Source organism: Sphaerodactylus townsendi, linkage group LG06, assembly GCF_021028975.2.
Source record: "Sphaerodactylus townsendi isolate TG3544 linkage group LG06, MPM_Stown_v2.3, whole genome shotgun sequence".
Classification (NCBI taxonomy): domain Eukaryota; kingdom Metazoa; phylum Chordata; class Lepidosauria; order Squamata; family Sphaerodactylidae; genus Sphaerodactylus; species Sphaerodactylus townsendi.
This window is the reverse complement of record NC_059430.1, coordinates 33,965,328-33,990,677: the sequence shown is the minus strand read 5'-3', so window position 1 is coordinate 33,990,677 and position 25,350 is coordinate 33,965,328. Positions and strand designations below refer to the sequence as shown.

Sequence of the window (25,350 nt, the reverse complement as noted above, 5' to 3'; positions counted from 1 at the left end):
TTAAAGGGTCGCGGCATTAGGAAGGTTGGGAACCACTGCAATAGACATCCTCCTGTAGCTACTTTTCAGCTACATGCATTGCAAGTCTGATGTCTAGCCCCTTGTTTTTTTAGTGTTTTCCACAAATGCACACAATATATTCTCTTCCTTGGTGCAGGGCGGGGAAGGAGAAATGCTGGCTAAGAGGCCAGCAGTGGTTATGAGTGCCAGATTCTAATCTGGAGAACTGGGTTCAATTCCCCACTCTTTCACATGAAGCTTGTTGGGTGATCTTGGCCAATCACAGTTCTCTCTGAACTCTCTCAGGCCTCTGGGAGGCAGACAAAAGGCAAACCACCTCTGAACATCTCTTGTATTGAAAACCGTAAAAGGGTTGCCATAAATCAATTGTGACTAGACATCCCTTTCCACCACCACTAAATAAAAGTTTCAAAAACATGGCCACAAGTTAAAATTAAAGATGGGGAATGCTTATTGGAAAAGATGGATGCAACACCAAAGCCAATTTGGAAAAAATTATATTGAAGAGAACCTGCATAAAACCGAAATTGTAAACACAAAGTGCCCAATTGTATAAACTCTATATTGGAAGTTAAAGTAGCAGCCTTAAAATACAGTTTGCGTATCTTAGAACTTAATGAACTCTCTTGCTTGTGAAAGAACAAGATTTGAGTCCATTAGACCAACAAGATTTGGGGCGTATGAGTTTTTGAGAATCAAAGTTCCCTTATCATAGCCTGACCTTTAGGGTGTCACATGGCCCTGTCCCTGCCTGAAAATCTAGTTGCTGTCTAAGGTGCTACTGGACTGGAATTGAACCCTACAACTGCAGACCAGTGTGGCTACCCTATGAAACTATCTGCTTGTGGAAGATTCTTCTGCCCAGAGAAAGGGAGGGTGATTTTCATATATTTCCCTCTACTTTTATTATTATTTTTATTGCATTGGTCAGGCTCTATGGTCAGGCTCTACCACTGCAGATGCCCACTTCTAGGGTTGCCAGGCCCTTTCTGGCAACCAGTGAGGAATGGAGGATAGACTTGCCAGATCCAGGTCAGGAAACTCCTGGAAATTGGGAATGGACCCTGGGGAGGAAAGACACCATAGAGTCCACATCCGTTTTCTCCAGGGCAGGGGTAGGGAACCTGCGGCTCTCCAGATGTTTAGGAACTACAATTCCCATCAGCCCCTACCAGCATGGCCAATTGGCCATGCTGACAGAGGCTGATGGGAACTGTAGTTCCTGAACATCTGGAGAGCCGCAGGTTCCCTACCCCTGCTCCAGGGGAACTGATCTCTGGAGCCTGAAGATGAGTTGTAATTCCAGGTGATCCCTAAGCCTGGCCTTGTGATGCACTTCATCACCACATTGTTCTTGGGGGTCTATTTAGCACTTCATGTAGAATGTCAAGGAGCGTGGCAAATGGCAGCGGGAGGAGGGAAGTCAGAAGATTATTTTCTGAGTACTGCTGTGTTTGCCTACTACAGAATCCAGACCCTTCTTTGGCCTTTTTTGTTTGTTCTGGTTTTTTCCTGGAGCATGAATACATTTGTAGATTAATTCTACTCTTAAACCATTAACAGACTTTTATTTTAGAGTGTGCTTTTCTGATGGATGAATTCTAGAAATACACACAAAACTATTGGATAAATACAAAACAATAGTGGGAATTTGTTACAAACAGCAGAGAGGGGAAAGAGTGGAAAAGGCTAATATGTAACATGAGATGGATATAAGTAACTGGATGGTTTCAACAAATTCATTGTTTTTTCCTTTAAATTTAGGCCCACTGTCAATGCACAGAACATTTCAGCAACTTTGTACATGGAGAAGGATGCCACGTGACAGACATCTGTGCATCTAACAATCCCTGCCATAAATATGCAACGTGTACAATGATTGCACCAGGAAAGACTCAGTATGTCCTGTATCTTCTGATATATCCTGATCACTTCCAAGTGAAATGGATGGAAGAGGAAAAATAAATGGTTATCAGAATCACAAGGCAATCCTCTATAGCAGGGATCCCCAATATGGTTCAGGCTCAGGGTGGCTAACAACTAATAAAAATATGAAGTTAAATAAAATGCTGTATACTAAATACTTTATACAGACATTTAAAATCCTCATCATCCTTATCAAATGCTAAAATTCAAGTGAGCACTCCTATAAAACTAGTACTGATAATGTGCAGAGTGCTATCAGGGAAGGCATTTGTCATTTTCCTGGTTTTGCCACTCCCACTCACCTTCAGCCTGCTTTTAGATGATTAGACTATCATCATCATCATCATCATCATCATCATCATCATCATCAAACCACTCCTTCTGACTCCAAAGATCAGCAGTTTCTTTTTTTTAATTAAATGGCACTAAAATATTTATATATCAATTACCACTATAACAGGTTCTCTGAATTTCCAACTTTAATTTCAAAGAAGATTAATTGGGGGGGGGGGGGCAAACGGGCCAATGAAGAGGGCAACTCTTAGCACTACAGTGGCAAAACCAGGAAGTGGCTGCTGCCATAGAAGAACGCTGGTGTCTGAGTGGACAAAGGTTGGGGGACAGGCTGGGGAATTCCCAGGAGTGGAATTCAGTTGGCTTCCACCTGGGCTTTAGGACCGAGAACATGGTACCCAAAACAGTGTTGTAACTCCATTTAGCCCTATGGAGAACTTTCAGACAGCTGGGGGTATTTTTTTGTTTTAGCTGCCTCCCTCTGAAACCACTCTGGAGGTGGTAGCATGGCGCAGCTGTGGTGCCATCCCTAGTTGCTGGGGACATTTGTATTGGGCTGTAAGTCTATACCTCCTTCTCTCATGAAGATATGCCCTGTTCCTTGTGTCTCCATGAGCGAAGGGGGAGAAACTTACCTTTCTTTTTCATAAAAGCTGGGAAATCAGGAAACCTATTTGACTTATTACAGCAGTCCCATTTTCTTTAAAAATGCCACCATGTATCAATATATTGATTTGAGCATATGCAAAAATAAAAAAGGGATCCTGTGATACTCCAATGACCCCACAGATGACAGCATCACACTCTCTTGGAAATCCTGATTATTCATGGCACATGTAAGAGGAAATCAGCTGACTCCACAACTGTGAAAATGCAGAGGGAGGGCAGACATGCCCAAGTTGGATTGACCCACAAGAAAATCAGGAGTAAGTTAAGCCTGTGGAAAAACTCTTAGAGGCAAAAATGCCATAGAAGAATAGGACTTAACCTCCCATCAGCCATTTGCCTCCCTTCGCCATGTGCTTCCCCTCTCCCAGCTAAAGTAGATCTCTGAATAACTTCAAATTACAGGTGTTTCATCTAGCTGCACCCCATGACTATTCAGCATGACATTGTTTACTTAAAGCATTTGGTAAATCTCTGTGTAAATTCTATTAAACTGCACTATGTGACTTTTTTTTCATAGGTGTGCTTGCCGAAAGGGGTATGGAGGCAATGGATTTGTATGTTACAGAAATATCATGGACCAAATCAGAGACATGAACTCTAAGGCTGGAGGACAGTGGCAAGGAAAACTAACAGCTGCTATACAGCTCTTTGGTATGTAGAAACATTCAACAAAGATCAGCCACTTTATTAAAGATATTGCAAGAATCTTTTATGTATACTTAGGCTCATTCCGCACATGCAGAATAATGCACTTTGAAACTGCTTTCAGTGCTCTTTGAAGCTGTGCGGAATGGCAAAATCCGCTTGCAAACAGTTGTGAAAGTGGTTTGAAAATGCATCATTTTGCGTGTGCGGAAGGAGCCTTAGATTCAAGTTTCCTCCCATTCAAAGGGAATTATTTCCAAATAATGAAGCAAGGATTGCAACCCTAAATCCTCTTCATAGTTTACAGATACAGCAATGAGCATGATTCTACTACACATTCTTAGGTGTGTACCTAAAAATATAACGGATGAGGATGCCAACATAATTTTAGAAACTTGTGCCTCTCTCAATGCAGACTAGCTTCTTGTCAGATATATAAACGTTGGCAAATATGTAAATCACAGAGTTTCAGTTTTGTGACTTTGGTGTTTGCCATGCCTTCCAACAGTACATTTGTAACAGCTCTAAAGCCACATTCATTCATAACAATGATCCTGATTTCCTGTACAGACCTCTAAATGCAAGGTCAGGAAAATTTGTTATCACAGCTTGGGCTTCCTTTCCTTTATTATTAAGCTCATATGACCAGAGTTCTTGAGCATCAACCAATACATAAGAGGATGAAACTGCATTACAGCATTACAAAATAAAAACTGTAAACTCCCCCAAATTAACACGTAAGTAAAATAAATACATAAACGTTTGCCATTCTTAGATATTTAACAAGGTAAAACTCATTTTAACAAGATTTTAGAAAAACCATTATTGCCAGATATTTTGCAACAAATCTAGTTATTTCTGGATCTAAATCTGCTAACTGTAGGGATACCACCCAGGATTCAACAGGAAGCCGATATCTAGATAACATTGGAGTAAATCAAAAGGCCCTGGGAGCTGTCCATTGATCACAAAGTAACAAAAGGTGATCCACAGTCTCTGCTGCAACAGTCACAAAAGTAATCTTGAAAATGGGATTTTATCAAATCATCCTCTCAGTACTGCTATTGGCAAACATAAAAGCTCACCTATGACCAGTGACATATCTATAGGGGATAGGGGGTCATGGCGTGTGGGTCACGTGGGGGAGTATTTTGTCCTCCTCTAAAAGGTGCACAAGCCCTCCTTGGGCACTGGATATTGCAAAAAGAACCTTCAGTCTCAAATTAAAAGCATCAGTTCTAGCTATAGACTCAAACAAGCGCTGCACCAACTCTACCGTAAGTGCAGTTCGAGCCACCCTTGCCATCCGACCAAGGAACTAAAGTAATGGATAACCCAAAGGTTTAGACCAGGGGTAGGGAACCTGCGGCTCTCCAGATGTTCAGGAACTACAATTCCCATCAGCCTCTGTCAGCATGGCCAATTGGCCATGCTGGTAGGGGCTGATGGGAATTGTAGTCCCTAAACATCTGGAGAGCCGCAGGTTCCCTACCCCTGGTTTAGACACTGCACTTATCCAAATGCCTGCCCTCAAAATGACCTAAGGGATTGTTTTAGCACTAGCAATAAAGCCCATTGTGTGAGAAAATACAACAGATTTCCCACTATTCGGCTTGGTTTTTTCCCGTGGTTTTTCTATTCAGCTGAAACACCCTTCCAGAAAAAGTCAACATGGCTGTTTGAGGGGGAGGTTGTGATTCAGTTTCACCAAATCACCAAGTCTAATCCTGAGCTGAATTTGCTATGGGATACATGGGACATAAATCTGAAAAAGAAATGAACAAAATGAACAAATAAAATAAAACACTTGGCAAGTGCCAGGAAAGGTGGGAGAACAATGACATTGTGGCATCCTGGCATCTACGAGCATCAAGTTGGGAACCCATAGCCTAGTCAATCAAATATCAAGCTGGCTTATAATGCCATATCCCAAGTGTCCCACGCCATCTTTGAAGAGAAAAAATTCCTCTCCTGTGCAGGAGAGGTATAGCCTGTTTTCAGTTGGTCAGTCCCAGCCTTGCCATCATTGGCAAGTTAACCAATTACATCTCATTCTGCACTTGAAACTATAGAGAGTGGCCCAATGGCATCTCAGTCAGAGCCCTGAGATATAATTATTCCAGCATAATTAAAACTGTTTCAATTTCACTTATGAAAAATTTAAACACACCAAACTTTTCCCAAGTATTCATATTTTCAATGTCCCCCACCCCCACCCCTCTTTGTTTTTTGTCTGAAGAATATGCCTATGCACATCAGCTGAGTACACAGGGACCGTTCACGGTGCTTGTTCCAACAGATGAAGGTTTCAAAGGAAACAACGTAAGTGCCTGCTTGGAAATGAAGTAAAATTCAGAAAAGAAAAATAAAGCAGATATTTGTTGGTTATTAAGCTCTGAAAAAGATGAAATTTTATGAATGTTCAAAAGTTAAAGGCAGTATTTTTGACCCTATGAGGAGTTTCCAAGGGTATTATTATTCACTTGCTATAGGTAATCCAAAGTCTTTTGCCCTACAGCACAATCCAGATGGGGGGAGCACTGTGACCATGACAGCCAAGAACGGCACAGTGAAGGCAGTGCAGCGTCACCTCTGAAGGGGCCTCGGGTGGCGCAGGAAGGAGGGAAAACAAAAAAAACTATCCTGCTCCTTTAATCCCTCATTGGGTAAACAGGCATACACCACACTTTTGTATGGCATATGTCTGCGGGCTCAGATGCCAGCATAGCTCCCCAGTGGCACCCCCTTCAGGGTTGGCCTACGGAGTTGTGCAGCATCATTCTGGATGCCAGCATGTTTGCTCTCCCTGCCAGTGTGGTTGCCCCTTATGCTGATGGAGGGGGCAAATGCACTGGCGGAGCCCTCCACTATTTCCAAATGCTGTTCCCTCCCCACATCTGGATTGGGCTAAAGTTACATTTTCCCAACGGGAAGCCACAATATTTTGCTGTTAGGGAAGAAATGTAATTTTTCCTCTTTGCTCAGGTTTTTGTAGCTCTTACAGCTGTTGTATGTGTCGGTCACAGGCACTTAATAGCTAGCGTCAGAGACATCACTGTAGTATGTGACAAATTCTACCCAACTCCTTACCTGAAGTGCTTTGAAAACTTTTCTTGAAGTTTTTTTTAAAAGTAAAGTATTTTACTTGTTTGGAATGAACCATTTCTTAATCAGCAACCCAAGGGACAGCACTCGTGTAACCTTCAACATTTTAGACTGGAGACTTGAAGTAGCAGAAAGATGCTTCCTCCTCCACTAGCAGTCAATCATCTTCCGTTTGTTGTTGATCTATGCTTCTTTTTTCCCCCTTCCCCTTTCTTCTTCTTTTACTAGTCATTTCTGCACTGCAACTGAGAAAGGAAGGGGCATTTCAAGTTTTTTTTCTCCTCTCAGCCCTTTGAAAAAAATGAAGGTTTCTTCTTCCCCCTTTCTTATATTATTTAAATTACTTCGTTAAAAATTTTCTGCAACACAATATCCTAGTATTAATGTTTTAACTTTCCAGATGGCAGACTTTCATTCTAATCAACAGAATGTCCAATATTTTGTGACGCTCAACATAATTTCTGGTCAACTGTATGTCAGTGAGTTTAATAATTCCAGCACAGTTCACACACTATCAGGCAAACAAAGACAAATATTAAAAGCAAAGAGGAAGTGATCGGCAGTTCTATTCCCATCATTGCTGACTGAGTCCTGCCTGACACCCCCACCCCCACCCCGTTTAGTTTGCTTCTGGACTTCTCTGCTTCCTGTATCCTCTAAAATCATTGTCCCCAAATGAAGTTGAGTGGTTTAAGGAGAAAGCATAGGATAGCATCTTCTAGAGTGCTAATGAAGGTGGGATTGCTTTGAAAAAAATCTTCAGGAGATGAATGAAAGAATTGAATGGTAGATAATAATTGAAATGAATAAAGATTATTTCATGGTAGGTTAAAGTGTTAGACAAAGATCTGGGAGACCCAGGTTTGAATCCCTACTCTGGTAGGAATGTTTGCTGAGTGACCTAGGAACAGATACATGCTTAACTTAAACTATGCCAAAAGGCTGTTGTGAAGATAGTTCTCCAAAATTTCAACCAAAGATCTTTCTCATCTTTGCCATCTGTGATCCCCCACTTAGTGCTTGGGGATGAACCCAAAATCTTTTGTATTCAAAGCACATGAGCTATGTATTGTCAAAGGCTTTCACGGCCGGATTCAACTGGTTTTGGTGGGTTTTCCGGGCTGTGTGGCTGTGGTCTGGTGGATACACCTCTGAAGATGCCAGCCACAGATGCAGGCGAAACGTTAGGAATGAAATCCACCAGACCACGGCCACACAGCCTGGAAAACCCACCAGTACCACATGAGCTATCTCAGAGGGTTTAATCACATTTTCTTCCGTGCTGCCCTTCCCAATGTCTACCCTAGTAACATGTCCCTCAGATTTCACATGTAATGGAGATGGAGGAAAAGACACGCATGAATATTCATTTGGATAACATTATGGATTCCCATATCTTTATATGAGGTATGTGTACTATCTGGTTAGGCCCTGACTTATTATAGCCCGTCTCAGAATAAGATGCCTTAAAGACTGCTAAATACCTCTCTGTGGGAAGCTCTGGTGTGGTATTTTGACCTTTGGTTTTCTGATATTGGCTAGTATTTGGGAGGAAGACCTCCAAGGAATGCCAGGGTCGTGACACGGAGGCAGGCAATGGCTAACTACCTCCCAGCACCTCTTGCTTTGAAAACCCATACAGGTTCACCATAAGTCAGCTGTGACTTGATGGCAACCCCTGCCCCCACCATTTAGTTGTCCTTTTATGAGATAGAAGGAAGAATCTGTTTTTCTCTTTCCACAAAAATCTGATACCAAAGTAACTCATGGGAATTTTTAGTTCATAATCAATCATTGTATGATTGCTAGTTTCCTCTTTTTAAATCTCGTTTTTATAACTATTTGAACTTCCTTTCAGCCACAGAAGCCTTTCAATGCGTTGATATATTTCCTCCTGTGATTTAGACAGGTGCAATTACAGTGCTGCTGACAGATATGTCAAATCTAACTGTCTTTGTGCCTTCTCAACGAGCAATTGAAGACATGGACCAAGATGAGAAAGCTGTTCGTATGTCAAGAAACAACATCCCAGCCCTAATGAAGTGTGTTGAGTACTTCTGTCATAATCTTTGTTTGGTTTATAATTTACAGAAGATTGAAGGACTTTACAGAAATTTTTTCCTTAATTCTTTTAATAGCCTTGTCAGTCAGGCACAAATTCAGCTGCAGAGTTAAATGGGGTTAAACATGAGGGGCTAGCTTTGAAAAATACTAACTTACCTAAGTTACCTACAGAGAAGGAATCCATATTCACATGTTTCATTCATGTTGTACTTCCTGTACTAGGTCAATAATTCTTTGTTTAAAAAATGACTTCTTCAATTTTCATGGAAAAGTTTTGATTGGAACCTAGGATCCAACACTTTTGTCCTTAAAGACAACAATGTCTACCATATATTTTCTCTGTCTATGGGGTGATTTCTCTGGGGGTGTTTTCTGAAACAGGAGAAATAGACTCTAGGCTTGTAAGTATGTTTCCCCTGTTTTCTTGCTACTCAATTCATTCCTCTATGTCAGAAATCTGTTTTCAAGCCTCACTGAAACTCAGGTATCCATCTATATCTCCAGCACTGCAAAACTAAACTGAGATTTGCACCTTTGTAATAGGGTGGAATTTGGGAAAGCAATTCATACAATTGTAGAATGTAGAAGCTGCTTACTTTAGGTTTCTTGCACACTAAAGCTGATGCAGGCAGCTTATATCCAAGAATCACATGGAGGATGTCAGTCCTTAGATTCCTTTCCACTTAATTACTGCCCAATCAGCACAAAAGGTAAAGTTTAGATTGTGAGGGCAGGGTTCAGGTGGTCACCATTTCTCTCAGCCAAGTGATTCCCGGATACAAACTGAGCCACAGCAATATGGAGAAGTAACTTCCAAACTTCATACAATATCATGGGAAATTGCTCCTGGCTGAGATAATGATTGAAGCAGAAATAAGCTCCCAATTCAGTATTGAAGAAAATAACCATAACTTCTGACATCATTGAAACCTAACTGTATTTCCATTAGGTATCATATATTAGATGGAGCTTACACAGTTGATGACCTCCAGAACGTATCTTTGTCTGACGATCTGCATGATGGCATTCTCCCACCATCGAGAGGAAATGGCGTGAGTGTACCAGTACCTTTTATTCTGATCAAAGGAGAAAATATCATTTCTTGGGGCACTCTCATGTTTTCATAGACTTTTGTTGCACACCTGGAGAGTCTTTTGGTTCTTCAGTATTGTCCGAGATACGGTTTCTTTGCATAAATGGACAGACTTTTAAATTATCATCTTAGATGCACTTAGGTAAATGTGAGGTGAGCGTGCTTTCAATTCTACTGTGCCTTCTCAGTGTCCAGCCAGAATAATTACAGACGGGGGAAGTTACCTCCTCTCTGCCCTGCTGTGGCATCAGGCACATTCCTGAAGTGTTCTTGCTTTCCACAGGGAAAGCGGAGAGCAAGAGCAGTAGGCACACAGCAACTTTCTTGTATGTCAGTACAAGGAAGTTTGCTGCACCAGAGTTCAGTTGCCAGTGTGTCACAGGGGCCTCCTGCATAATTGGCCAATGTGATATTACAAACTTATAGGACACATGAAGCATACAAAGAAGATTTTTTCCATTCCATGCCTCTTCTTGGATACATTGAGGATACTCCACAGATCCTAACCCAGTAGCAATTAAGTTTGGAATAAATTATCCTATCTTTTTCCTCTTCCTTATTTACAGAACCTCTTTGCTGGAGCAAACATTGTCACTGGTGATATTGTAGCCACAAATGGAATTATACACATTATTGATAAGGTATTTGCAAGTATTTTACAAATGGTTAGGATGGCAGGAGAAGTAATCTTTTTTTTAAAAAAAGTATGTAGAGCAGAGATATAACTTAGGGAAAATGTGTTGTTGGAGCCATATGCAATTCTTTCAGTGAAAGTAACATCTGTTTCACTATGTTAGCTCAAGTTTATCAGCAGGGCCAGTTCAAGGCATTTTGCCATCCGGGAAAGGTAAATTCATTCTCCTGTGCCACAAGCAGTCAGGTTGAGAAGGCAGGACCCATTTCCTCTCACAGTGCAATGGCTGGTGCCAAATCAAGCTCTTCCAGTGAATTGCTTCCTCCCTTATTGTGTGACCCCAAGTGATCATTTGGTGGCTTGTCTGGTGAAATTGACTGGTTTCCTTGTCACTAGAGTTTTTAGTATCAATTGGATACCTGCTTGTCAGGGATAGTGTAATTGTAGTTTCTACATTGGCTGGGGGTTGAACTGGATGATCCTGGTGACCCCTTCCCATTCTGAGAATAAAGTAAATAACCTAGTCCTGTTTTTAAGAACAGGCGTCCCCTGAAGATTTACAAAAATTTTGTCACCTTGTAGTGAATTTTTTTCATTTTGTTTTTTAAAAAAGGAGGGAAGGTCATGTAAATCTTTGCAATTCTGTTTTTCAATAAAATGACAGTTGAGGTATATACTAGTTACTGATGCAAATAGATTCTTAGCTTCTTCTTGAACAGCTGTAAAGGAAAATTGTGCCCTCTTCCAAATTATATTTTAGACAATATTGAGGCTTCCTTCTGCAATCAAAGCAGTATTAGCTGGTTTAAATTGTGCTTTTGTACTCAGGTTCTTGCACCCCACAGAGGAGTGAGATCCATACCACCAAGACTTCTTGTCCGTTTAGCACAGATGCCAGACTACTCCATTTTCATGGGATATATTATTGCAAGTATTTGTGCTTTTCCCCTTAGATCTGGCATGTGATGTTATGCTTGAAATAGCAAAATTCTAAATGCTCTCACCGCTTTGAAACTCCTCCTCCAAACCCACCTTTTAAGTGAAGCTCATGGAACAGCCTAACTCTTCCTTACGCTAAATCAGTCTTAGCCCCTTATAATTGACATTAATAAAGATTATTTCTGTTTATTCCCACCTCCATTTTTCCCCATCCTATTGTGTTTCATATGTAAAATTTTAAATTGTAAACTCCTTTGGGGCAAGGAAGCATCATCTTATATGTGTTCTGCATGAAGCCATCCGTTCACATTGAAAAATAACTACATTTTTAGAAAGTAAAAGCATATTTGTGTTCCTTCGTTGTTATAGCAATATAAATTGGCAAGCGAAATAGAAGCAGCTGGTACTTATACCATTTTTGCCCCGGACGACTATGCCATTAAAAGTTACCTCAAGAGTAAACAGATGACCTCTCTGGTATGTATTCATTTTGCAGTTCTCAAGTTTTTATTGAGGCATAACTGCTCCAGAGCTTTCTTTGCATTTGGTGCTTCAGAATGAAACTGAAAATGCAGACATTACTCATAGGGAGGTCAATGGTATTATGCAAGTATGGTGGAAAGCGTTCATCCAGCCAGCTTGTGCCATTCCCTGTGACTTCACAGTCCCGACTAACAGGCATTGGTACTAGAACTGGTATAGTTGAAATTCTTAGGGATTAGGACCACCAACTAAGGGATCCTGCCTCCAGATTTCAAGCACAGGGATCCTATTCTATAGGCAAAGTAGCATGGCTCGCTCGGGAGGCATAAGAAGGGCAGAGCATATACAAATAGTTTGTAATGCCATTGGTGGGGACTGCATTTAATGGGGAAGTTAGGCCATCTCTCTACCTTGCAGGAATAGACACTGTCCTTCTGTCCTTACCTGCTTTGGGTGAGCTCTCAGTTGTGAGCCAGTATGTGATCGGGAAAGACACTGTGAAAGATCTATCAGCGTACCCTTGTTCAGTGGCCACATCAATGGAACTCTGCTGACTGAGGAATATTCCAGAATCACTCTTCTCCCTTCCCTTTGTCATTCACAACAGACAGTCAGGGTCCAAAAGAATAGTTAAAGCCAACATTTTCTGAAGACTACCGATTTTTAATTTTCATGATTAATTATAATATCATTAACAGCAAGAATATCTTTTTAGGTACTAGATAAAGTACATCCCTAGCATTTGGTTGTGTATTTGACTGAGGGGTTTTTTTTTAATCTTAAAGTAGGCCTAGAAACCAATATTTCAAGTTCAAAACTAGCTTGAGGGGGCCTTCTTAGCCCTCTTTCTCTAGCAGCTTCTCTGGAAATGACATTGCAGCTTCAGAATGCCATGTATCCCTACTCATGTTTTAATGCATAGGAATTAAGTTCTCAGCAGGCATCTTCCGGGCCTTGTAGAATTAGCAGGTGTCAGACTTTAGAGCACCCAGTGAGCCTCAAGGCAGAAAAGGGATTTGAAGCTAGTTTTCCCATTCTTTGCTTGACACAAGAACCACCACTGTTTTTTTGTCCTTGTTCATGATGTGCAAATTCATCCCATTGTTATCTCTGAATAAGTTTAGGAAGTTCTTCGAAAGCTTGAAAATTTTGTTGGCAGAGGCAACAATAGGATATGTTCACACTGTCGGCAATGTTCTGTTTTGAAAGCCTTCGACAATACAGTGTTCTGTTTACTTATTTATCATGTTTCTATCTTGCCTTACCTCCATGGTGTCAAGGCAGCAACCAGTGTAACAACCAAGCTGTCAGAATCAGGAGTGGACTGGGAGGTTAAAAGGTTCTGAAACAAGCCAGACTATGTGGCCCTGCCAGCCAGAGCTGTAGGAACAAATCAACTGAGCAGTTCCAGCAATGGGCATTTTTACTATTGTTATTTTGCTATAACTATTACTGATATTCAGAGCGAAATTGCCCCTGAGGATCTGGCAGTGTTGCTGGGACTTGTCTGTACTTACAGCTGTCCACCGGTGGCCCACAGTAAATTTCCCTGTAAGTTAAATGGCCAATTCAGCCTGGAGGGGACTCAACTTATAATAGGTCTGTGAACAATGATGGTCTCTTTCACATCACCATGAACTCTCTTAAAATATTTTAACTGTTTCCAGCCTAAAGGAACTGAAAACAGAACTTTTAAAATATTGTTTGCTGCTGATTGGTATTCTCACAAATTGTTTGGTGTATTCCTCCTGTTAATGTGCTGGTTAATAATTACATTTGATAATATTATTCTCAGGATGAAGACCAAATCCGGTTCCATGTTCTTCTAGAGGAAAAGCTCTTCAAGAATGACTTGCATAATGGGATGTTCAGGGACACCATGCTTGGATTTTCATTTAGAGTAGGATTTTTCATCCATAATGCTCAGGTACCATATATAAAATCAGATAGCTTTGTTATTTATCCTGACACCTGATACAGGAAATGGCTTAATGTTTGATTAACTTACTGTCTTATAAGAGGCTCCATTGGCTTCAGTGAGCAGCATATTAATGTTTGACATTACTTGAGTTCACCTAGGGACACCATTAGTATAAGTGTATTTGCATTCTCAGTTAATGAGTCTCCTTGTTGTGTGTAAAAATTAAATGTCTACATTAAGTGATGATATAAGAACTCATGTTGGAATTTAGAGAGGTTGAGAGCCAATGAATCAACATTACCTTCTGGCCTCAACCAGAGATCCCTCTTCTTAATATTACAAGACTAAACCACATGTGCTTCTGGGAATCTCCAGTCATGTCACTGAGCAGTAAAGTACAGCTCCTGGGGGTCCCAGCATAGATTAGTACCCTGGCACTAGAGAAGGGATGTTTTAGCTGCTGACCCCAATTGGAACGTGATTTATGTATGTACACACACTTACCCATCAGGCTGCTATAAGGAAGAAAAAAGAGAGGTGTCTTTATTGTAGACAAGTAGTTTATAGTGGTGTTGGTCCAAAAAAAAAAATCCAAAGCTCCAAGAACAAAATCCATATAATACCTTTTATTATCTTCCCCCACCGTATCCCGCCGCCATGGCACATAACATGGTGAAAGGTTTTGTGTTTACCAGAACATGAGGCCAAATGTTGCAAAAGCAGACGGGGGCTTCCCTGTGCCGATCTTCTTTTCCCTCATGGAGTTTAAAGCAGCTGTGGAGGACAGTGAGTATTAGGGAATGGTGCAACGGGGCAGAGTTAAGTCACTCCTTCCCCAGTGGCTCTCATCCACATCAGCAGCCCATTCCAAATTGGGGAGTGGGAGCAGTGCCAGGCTTTTACCTCCTCTGCCAGCATAAGGGGCAACCCCTGCCGGTGGAGAGGGCAAAGGTGCCAGTGGCCAGGCACCCACATGGTGGTGAAACCCAGAAGTGGGTGCTGCCATGGAGCAATGCTGGCATTCAATCAACGCTGCCATGGAGCAACGCCAGCATTGCAAGGGTGGAGGGGGCAGGCCATGGCAGTCCCAGGGGGGGAACTGACTTCCACTCAGGCTTTAGGGTGGCCAGGGCTTCAGACTTATGCCACCCAAAAGGGTGCTATGTCTCCATTAAGCACCGTGGAGGGTTTCCATGTGGCGGGGGGGGGGGTTTACTGCCACCCTGAATCCTCTGGAGATGGTCCAGTGGCAAAACAATGGCACTTTGCTCGGCAGCCTCAGGGTGTGGATTGGGCTGTTAACACTTGCATCTCTGCATCTACAAAGCAGGGAATGGTCTAATTTTTATCTGAAAGAAATTGCATGAGTGAATGTAAGGGAAAGATGGGTGGAAGCCCTTACATGCCCTAGGGATTTTAGAATCACACCCAACCCAATAAGTAAACAGGGGAGTCATGCAAATAAGAATTTGTGTCTAACCCCATCTAGTTCATTAGTAACTCCTGCACCAACAATTCCAGGAAAGGAAACAATTTACCCTTATGAGTGCCTTGTGCTCTAATGATAAACACTATACTAATGTCTTGCTATGGCCAAAGTATGCCTGCACATCTACTGAACTGATCAGATGTGTAAATATAAACAGAGGTAACATTCTTCAGAAGATATTATTTCAGTACTTCTGCAAATACAGACTTCTAATTTATTTTATTTATTTATTTTTGTTTTGTATCCTGCTCTTTTCTCAACAAGCAGGGCACAGAGTGGCTTCCAACAAGTTAAATCATTCATAGTACAAGATAAAAACAATACGTAAATTTAGCATGGATTAAACTTCATATACATGCTACAGGGATCAGTGCTATCAGTCACAGACCAGGAAAGGGATTTGGGCGTCTTAGTGGATAGTTCCATGGGAATGTCCATTCAATGCATGGCAGCTGTGAAAAAGGCAAACTCTATGCTGGGGATAATTAGGAAAGGAGTTGATAATAAAACTGCAAGGATTGTCTTGCCCTTATATAAAGCAGTGGTGCGACCGCACTTGGAGTACTGTGTTCAGTTCTGGTCGCCACATCTCAAAAAGGATATCGAAGAGATAGAAAAAGTGCAGAGAAGGGCAACAAGGATGATTGAAGAATTGGAGCACCTTCCTTATGAGGAGAGGCTGCAGCATTTGGGACTCTTTAGTTTGGAGAGGAGACGTCTGAGGGGGGATATGATTGAAGTCTATAAAATTATGCATGGGGTAGAGAATGTTGACAGAGAGAAATTTTTCTCTCTTTCTCACAATACTAGAACCAGGGGGCATTCATTGAAAATGCTGGGAGGAAGAATTAGGACTGTTGTACAACAAACACTTCTTCTCTCACGCTAACGTAGATTGGTGTTTGGAATATGCTGCCACAGGAGGTGGTGATGGCTACTTCAACCTGGATAGCTTTAAAAGGGCTTCTGGACAGATTTATGGAGGAGAAGTCGATTTATGGCTACCAATCTTGATCCTCCTTGATCTCAGATTGCAAATGCCTTAGCAGACCAGGTGCTCAGGAGCAGCAGCAGCAGCAGCAGGCCATTGCTTTCACCTCCTGCATGTGAGCTCCCAAAGGCACCTGGTGGGCCACTGCGAGTAGCAGAATGCTGGACTAGATGGACTCTGGTCTGATCCAGCAGGCTAGTTCTTATGTTCTTATGTTCTTATGGATTAATAATAAACCCAAATTTAAAATCCAAAGAAGACACTGTTCTCAAAATCCTGAACTGTACTATTCTGTAACAGTTTACATGTTTCTGTATATTTGTTTATATAAGACAAGTCATTTGTCTTCTGTGATTCTCATCACTTTTATTAAACCAAAAATGAATTTCTACTTTAAATAAAAAGATAGTGTGGAAAACTGAATATTTAGTGATTGATCTGGAGCAGAAGCTGCATCCAAATGGTTTTTGAAAGGCATGACGAAAAATTGTGGGGGCAGGGAGCAAACTATAATCCAAATAATCTTGATTGCCTTCATTGCTGGGTAAAGTAAATATCTACCCAAGATACTGATCACTTGCTAGTAAAGGCGAATACATTTGCTCTATAAAGTTCACAAACTCAATATTTGTTTCAACATTGCATGCTAATGATAAAACTTTTATGTAGCTCTATGTAAATGAAGCACCTATAAATTATCCAAATGTTGCAACTGAGAAAGGAATAATCCATGGACTGGGAAAAGTGATGGAAATCAAGAAGAACCGATGTGATACCAATGATACAGTGATAATAACTGTAAGTTTTATCCTTCTGTGTAAATTTATGTCGGTTTTTAATCTAGTTACATTTTTAAATATATTTTTAAAAAATGCTGTGCCCTTTTGCATATGTTTTTAATATTTATGTTACTGTTTTATTCCCTTCATCTTTCTAATTTCTCTAGCAGTGACAGGAGATGGCGCCCACCCAAACATACTTAGTTATATGTTTAATACTTCAACTGGCAGAGGAGAGGGCAGAGGGTTAGCCCCTGAGCTCCATCATGGAAGACAAATATATTGTCTTCTTCGGATGTGTTTCAGAATTGTAGCTTTATTGTTCTGCAGTAGAAGTGCCAAATTCGAATCCAGAAGCACCTTGTGTGTGTGTTGTGTTAAATACCGTCAGGTTGCGTCTGGCTTATGGTGAACCTGTGAATCAGTGAGACCAACAACATTTTGGGGGTATAAGTTTTCATCAATCAAACTGGACCCCTTTGGTTTTTTTAAAGCTTATATCCTGAAAATCTTGCTGGTCTGTAAGGTACTACTGGACTTGAACAGAGCTCTTCAAATTTCTTGTTTCATGAACTACATTAGGATTTGTCTGGACCATGTAGTTTTCTTCTATGTTTACTTCCTGCAGCTATTGCTTGACCAAGGAGTAAAACTTGAGGGATCGGGAGAAATGGAAAAAAAGATACTAACAATTTTTCCCATGTCACCTTTTTCCTGAAAAAAACCACTATTTATTTATTTTATTTATTTATTGTTTCGATTTATAAACTGCCCCATCCCCTGGGGGCTCTGGGCGGTGAACAACATTCACATATACAATTAATTAAATCGATAACAACAATATAATACTAAAAACCATTAAAAACTACTTAAAAACAGCGGTTAGCATCATAATAGGTGCCCTATTATGGCCAATTCAATTTAGATCACCCCAGTAAAAGAAAAGGGAGGGGTCAGGTTCCTCTCTGGGAGGATAATAGGTGGTAAAGTGCAACAGATGGTATGTGCAAGAAGATGCAGGGGGGGGAAGGAGAGGGGGAGGGGGAAGGGGGCGCCACTCAGCTTAATTGACACTCCAAAGGCCCGGTGGAACAACTCGGTCTTACAGGCCCCATGGAACTCTCATCAAGGTCCCGGGGTGAGGGGCCCGACAGCTGGAGGAAGAGTGTTCCACCAGGCTGGGGCCAGGGTCGTAAAGCAACCTGGCCCGCAGGAGGCCAGCCGCATCATCGAGGGGCCAGGAACCGCCACCAAATTGGCCTCTAAGGATCGCAGAGGCCGAGTAGGGGCATAAGGGTGATGCGGTCCCGAAGGTACGAGGGTCCCAGGTCGCCAGAAGGCCTTCAAGGTTAAAACCCACACCTTGAAGATGATTCGGAATTTCACTGTATGCCAGTGCAGCTGGCGCAGCACAGGTTGAATATGATCACAGAAGGTTTCTGTGAGCAAACGCCGGGCTGCATGTTACACCAGGCTTCAGCTTCCGAATCAGGCTAAGGGAAGGCCCGCCAGAGCTGGCTGCCAGTCAAGCCTGGAGGTGACCGCTGCATGTATCAAGGTGCGGCCAGGTCTGCCTGAGAGAGGAAGGGGGCCAGCCGCCGGGCCTGCCGAAGATGGAAAAATGCAGTCCGGGTTACAAGGGCAACCTGGGTCTCCATTGAAAGAGATCTAATCCAGGTGGACCCCCCAGACTGCGGACAGAGGGGCCGGGCGCCAAAATGGTCCCCTCCCACTCCGTCGGCTGAAAATCCCCTGCCTCCCCCCTGCGCTCCGTAGCCAAAGGATCTCCGTCTTCGATGGATTCAGTTTCAGCCTGCTCTGCTGTAACCAACCAGCGACCGCCTCCAAACAATGCCAGAGCTGCAGGGGCCGTGACAGCTCCTCCATCCAACAACAGAATGAGCTGAGTGTCATCAGCTGCACTGGTGGACAAATCAGCCCAAAGCTCCGCACTGCGCTGAGCAAGTGGTCGTGATATAGATGTTAAATAATAGCGGGGACAGCAGCGCTCCCTGAGGCACCCCACATTGAAGTGGGCACCTCCGAGAGGCTTGGTCCCCGCACCACACTTGCTGGCAACGGTCCCGGGGAAACGAGGCAATCCATTGAAGGACAGTGCCCCGTATCCCGGAAACGGCCAGGCGGTGGGTCGTGCTAGTCGCGGATCGCACTACATCAAACGCCAAGGGTAAGGTCTAACAAAACCAGCAGCACCGATCCGCCTTGGTCAAGCTGCATACGGAGCGTATTTAATTACTTGTATTCCTCCTGCAAGAAACTTACAACTACCCTTTTTCCCCCGGTGGATGCAAAAGCAGCTCAGGATAGCTATATCAAGTGAGAAAATGGTGTTAAAGTTTCTTCCACCCCTCCCCTATTATTCTCCGTGAAATAATCCTGGGGATTGCACTGGTAAAAGAAAAAATCATTTAAAAGAAATACATAATTGAAATAAACACATAAGGTGTAACTGCGTGTAAAAAAACCCAAGCAAATTCACTACCATTTAATGTACCTCCCCTTTGATTTTCATAATAATTCTGTGAGACGGATAGGTTATAGATGAAAATTATTGGGTGAACTAAGCAGAGGACGAACTGCCTCATTTTGTCCAAAAGTCTGACTTATCTCTTGCTTATTATTTGCTGATTTTTGTACATCAGGGCAGTAAACGCAGAAAGGGTGGAACAGTTGGTTTCCAAATGGTTTGAGCCTGTGGGCGTCCTTGGAGTTCTGATACATAGTGGAGGGTACAGCTACAAAACGGCTGCTGCAGGAGGCAGAGTTTACAAATGTCGGGAAGCGAGGTTATGCATAACTGTAAATAGTAACTGTTCAATATTTCAGGCAGAAACTCTGTTTGACAGGATGCCATTTAAAATGAACACATTATTATTTAAAACTGCTTCCTCTCATACACACAGTAAGTCTCATACACACAGTAAAAATCCTTGTGCTGTGGTGGTAGCTGTTGCTGAAACAACTTCTACATATCTGCCCAGCCAATCAGAAGTCCTGCAAGAAAAAGGCCCACCTGGATCTGCCCACTTTTTGGGAACACTTGGAGGACACCATGAAAAGTGTCAATGGGTGTTGTGGTGTTCACAAGTACCTCATTGGTGATCCCTGTGATTGGCAATGGGAGGGCAAATTAAAAGACACAAATTGATGTCCATTTAATCCTGGTAAAGCCTACAAAGGTACCTCTGAAGCTTAATTGTGTCAAGGCCAATGTTATCAGCTGTCCAGGAGTATTGTAAGCATACATATTTGATGTTTATTCAGATACAAAGTGATAACGCCACTGGCTGAGCATGCAATAATACAGCATTAGAACAGAAATGCATAAGCATATACTGTGCTTCCCTATTCTGCAAATGTGCATTCTGTTTATTTTTCAAGAGAAGCTGTTTGCCCTGTATATTCACCCGCGGCTGTCCTCTTGGAACTACAGTGGTGGTAGGTATTGCATTCCTGTAAACTTATTTATATGTAAAAGCTTTATGTGAATTCTGCTGAATTCCATTAGAATCTTACTGCTATTTATTTACTTAAAATATTCATACCCTACCTTATCTCCTAAGACTCAAAGCTACTATGCCATATCTGCCTGTGCCTATTGAATGAATTTCCATTTGGGATGGAATCAAGGGTGCAATCCATTCATCCTGTTCCCAGTTCTCTATGTGCCTCCCATAGTTGCATCAATGCCCAGGAGTCTGAAGTACTGTTGGCTAGTTTACATTATTGGGATATATGAGGGGCACTGAGGGGAGCAGGGCTGTGGCCTCGGCATGTGGCCTCGGCATGCAGGTAATGGTCAGAAGTTGCTACTTCAAAGTATGTCCTTGTGCAGGGGTTCATGTTATCTGCTGTGGGGTCTGGGGAGTGGTCATGTGCTTTACAGTTTGAACTCACAGGAAGGTCTAGATACTGCCCTGAGTTTTTAGCTCATCAAGCTGAAGAAGGAGATTAGAGAACTCTCTTTGGTGGAATCTCACGGTTTTTTGTTTACAGGGGACTGTGTGTGTTATTGCTATTCATGTGTTCAGTGAATACAGGACCACCATCATTTGGGTTGCGAACTGCCTGGAGGAAAAAAATGACCTACCTGTTATAAGGAGGCTTAATGGGCTATAACTTACCAGGTGATGTTATGTATTTTCATTACCATGAAAACCTTTAGCAGTCCATTTCCATGGTTTGAGTGTTTATTAAAAGGGCAGGACATTTCTTTCTCCAGGTTGTTGGCAACTGTACTCGTTGGCTGCAGCCGCAAAATTCCACATGTCCATTTGAACAAGTGCAGAGACTCCAATGTAACATTGTTGTCCATATGTCTTTCTATCCATGCAGTCATGGAATCCTGAGTGTCCCCCATCACATGGAGACTATGTATAGGTGACTGGATATATGTAAGGCTCTGTGCATACATTTGGTAAAAGATGCAGAGTCTGAGAGCAAAGTTTATTTCTTCAATCCTGTTACCTCTTCTCATTAATTTACTGTATATATGATTTTCTTTGGTGTGCAACTGTGATAACTCTAAAAAGCCCCCCACAGTAGAAGGCCATCTGACAGACTCCTGTGACACTATGGAAAACTTAGATATGTACGTAACTTTAAACTTGCTGCAGCTTGGATCACATTGGATCACATTGCAGCTTGGATCACATTGATAAGTTCTAGTTGCAGAGTTGTATATTAATTGCTTCAGACTAAAAACCACTTCAGACTAAAAACATTGAGCAGTAACAACAAAAACAAATCAGAAAACATATTTTCCTGTCAGCGGAAATTCCTGGCAAAAGTAGCTTTTTGATTGCCAAGATGTTTATTCACACTCCAGCAGGACAAGAAGTGGGAAAGAGTCAGCAACAGGAATGGGGGTGAGGGGGAAGGTGTGCAAAGCAGCATAAGGGAGTGGAAGGGGTGAGGCTAGGCAGGTTGGCTGTGGACAGAAGGAAGAGTTCTGGAGCAAAGCTGTTCTCGCTGGCAAATCTTCCCTGCTCTTATGGCGAAGAAAATTAAAATTGTGTTACAAGTGGTCTTGCTTGCTGCAGAGAGAATGGAAGGTGAAAGCAGGGCTTGAGGAAATACGTCCATACAAGAAAGGCTGCTGAGACTGACATTTGCCTCCATCAAGCAGCAGACACCTTGTGCATAATCAGCCTGTGATGGATTTGGTGTAATAATTTAATGTATAAAAGCCACCTGTCCAAGAGTCATAAAAATGTCACCCTATTGTACAGGAAGGGAGCAAACAAATCTGCCTCTACTACAAACCTTTAGCGCGCTTATTGGAAAAAGGATGCCGCGTACAATGTGCTAAGACTGTAATTGTGAGTATTTTGGTTTAATTTTAATTGGTCATTACATTAGTACACAGGCAAGAGAGGATGTTTCCCTAGGGGTCAATTATGTAGAATTGTTAGAAGTTAATTTTAGGATCTTTGTTAAAGTATTGCTGTCTCCCTTGTACTTTCCCCTTAAGGTCATCTAGAAATTCATCTTCGCTTGAGTACTCTCTTAGCCTTTATATCATGTTCCATTAGCAGGAACCCCTTGGATTTACTACAGAGCAAAGAATACTCTCAGGCTCATTCCACACACGCAGAATAATGCACTTTCAAACTGCTTTCAGGGCTCTTTGAAGCTGTGCGGAATAGCAAAATCCACTTGCAAACAATTGTGAAAGTGGTTTGAAAATGCATTATTTTGCATGTGCGGAAGGGGCCTCAGTTCCCACAGCCAGCATCAATCCAGGAGACCAAAATTCAAATCCAAGGGAGCTTGTTGGGTGACTTTGAGCCAGTCATACTCTCAGCCTAACCTCCCTCATGGCGCTGCTGTGGTAAAGATGACCTGAACCCAACTATTTTCACTGTTAACTGGCAAATCTTCCAAACTACCACCTCCCAGTTACTTTGTCTCCCTTTTTATATCCTCAATTGGCTTTGGCCAGCATCTGTGGAAGCATACTCTGGCTGGCCAAGGATGTTGAGTGGTAAACTAGAAATGATCCAGTTCCCCAACTTGAAAACTTTAGCAAATGCTTCTCCCATGAAGAAACTGGAGAAGAAACTTTCTTCCATTTTTCCTCCTTTATTCCCAGCCAGATCCGTAACTTGTGTTTCTCTGTCAACCTAGTGTGACATTCTGGCATTTGACAGACACAGAATGCTAGGAAATTACTGCCACATGTATATATATAGTTGGATGTAGTCAGTCAGTACAAAGCATGATACCCGGGCTGACTCAAGTGTATCCAACCTTAATCCACAAGATTTTTCTCAAATGCCCTTCTTGTATTTTCTTACATGTGCCTCACATTTGCCTTATGTAGTTTTTCTTTCCAGACCAGAGAATGTTGTGCAGGTTTCTATGGGGCACAGTGTGAGCCTTGTCCACAAGTAGCTGGAAATATTTGCTTTGGGAATGGAATTTGCTTGGATGGCATCAATGGCACAGGCTTTTGTGAGTGTGAAGTGGGCTTCAAAGGACTGGCCTGTGATAGCTGCATTGACGGCAAATATGGCATCAACTGTGACCAAGGTATAAAACTCCAGATGATTCATAACTGGATAACACTGTAAGATTCTAAACGTGTCAGTCACAGATGCTGCAAGGATGATATTGAATGTAACGTCAGTCCAATCAGAAGGAACTACATTCTCGGGATGTGTGCTTTCACAAGTCTAAACATGCTTTAGTATCAACTGGAATTCATTTTAAAGTACATACATGGCCTGGCACAAGATTCTAATCATTCTAAATGTTGTATTTATGTGTACGTGTGCATAACATGTTGTAACTAAACCCTGAAGAAGGCCTGGGGCTTAAAATACATTTGGCATGTGGTTTTAGATCAGTGCTGGCGAACTTTTTCGAGGCCGAGTGCCCAACTTGCAACCCAAAACCCACTTATTTATTGCAAAGTGCCAACAAGGCAATTTAACCTGAATACTGAGGTTTTAGTTTAGAAAAAACTGTTGGCTCCAAGGCACGTGTTACTCAGGAGTAAGCTTAGTGAAGCAACCGTGCAATGCTTCAAATGGGTGAATCACGATCGTAGGAGGGTTTACTCAGAAGCAAGCCCCATTGCCAGCAACCGATCTTACTCCCAGGTAAAGGATCAGGCCCAGGCCAGCCTATGTGTGTGTGTGTGTGTGTGGGGTGTGCCATAGGTTCGCCACCACTGTTTTAGATCATCAACCTTGCCTTTTCTGTCATAAGGGCTTGTTTTAAATATTCGCATGCATGAGCACTTTGTAATAAATATATTTCGTTGTTTGATGAGGTTTTGTTTCACCCAGCCTTTGGGTACCCAATTTGGTTTCAAGGTTGGGTAATTTTCCCCTCTGCTCTAATCTGAAAGGAACAAATGCGGTCAATATAGCCATGAATATTGAGTGAGATTTACTTTTGAGTGAGATTTTGAAGCTTGTCACCTCCTTGCATTTAGACTGTGTCTGCATCCATGGGAAGTGCAGCAGTGGCATAAAAGGGGATGGCTCTTGTGAATGTGATGTTGGCTGGAGAGGTGTGAAATGTGATACAGGTAAGTGTGGCTGTCCTCAATGCAGATCCAAAGATGCAGGTCCATTCTCTAAATGGCATGTTCCTGAGTCCGGTTGTCCAGCTAAAATTATAAAAGAGAATGGACTTCACTTTCTCTATACTCCCTTGAGTCTTCATGAAAACCAAACTGAACAATGTTTGTACAGCTACAGCTATGTGATGTTTCTTAAGTACCAAGGAAGTAGTAGACTGTAGACACAATACACAAATTAAAGGGCAAACCCGTATAGTTTGTATGATAGCTACACATGGAGCATAATTGCATGGCATAGTTTTCCTTTGGGATATACTAGGGATTCCCAAAGTGGGTGGTACTGTCCCCCTGGAGTGGTGGAAACATAAAGGGGGGCCGTGAGGAATTTGGGGGCAGTAAGAGGGTGGCAGAGAATTTTGGGGTAATATTAGGGAGGCAGGGATTTCGACTTATGCCAGCTGGCAGGGGAAAGGTCTTGGCTTTCCAACTTGCCACATGGTGCCTGGTGAGTTTTAAAGGAAAAGCAGCAGCACTCTCCTCAATTAGAAGTTTAGCACAGGGAAGCTGTGTTTCTCTGCAGATGTCTTGCATACTCATGCTTAACGCTTGGCCATGCTGCAAGGGGCTGATGGGAATTGTAGTCCATGAACATCTGGAGAGCCACAGGTTGCAGACCCTGGTGTAGCCTATGTATGTGTGGGGGTGTGCACATGGGCCTCTGTGTGTGTGCGTTCACAAGCAC

The 25,350-nt window shown here is 42.2% G+C and overlaps 1 protein-coding gene across 3 annotated transcripts in view; it reads left to right on the top strand.

Moving 5' to 3' along the window:
- STAB2 (stabilin 2) overlaps positions 1-25,350 on the top strand; it is a 90,861-nt gene that overhangs the window by 13,511 nt on the left and 52,000 nt on the right. For all 3 annotated transcript variants that reach the window (XM_048500422.1, XM_048500421.1, XM_048500423.1), the window contains exons 7-20: positions 1,786-1,919; positions 3,428-3,561; positions 5,795-5,877; positions 8,566-8,702; positions 9,674-9,776; positions 10,384-10,458; positions 11,280-11,378; positions 11,760-11,867; positions 13,669-13,800; positions 16,944-17,072; positions 20,456-20,512; positions 22,306-22,395; positions 23,413-23,608; positions 24,519-24,614. In XM_048500422.1, coding sequence (XP_048356379.1) covers positions 1,786-1,919; positions 3,428-3,561; positions 5,795-5,877; positions 8,566-8,702; positions 9,674-9,776; positions 10,384-10,458; positions 11,280-11,378; positions 11,760-11,867; positions 13,669-13,800; positions 16,944-17,072; positions 20,456-20,512; positions 22,306-22,395; positions 23,413-23,608; positions 24,519-24,614 — 1,573 coding nt within the window. The remainder of the gene's footprint in view (positions 1-1,785; positions 1,920-3,427; positions 3,562-5,794; positions 5,878-8,565; positions 8,703-9,673; positions 9,777-10,383; positions 10,459-11,279; positions 11,379-11,759; positions 11,868-13,668; positions 13,801-16,943; positions 17,073-20,455; positions 20,513-22,305; positions 22,396-23,412; positions 23,609-24,518; positions 24,615-25,350) is intronic.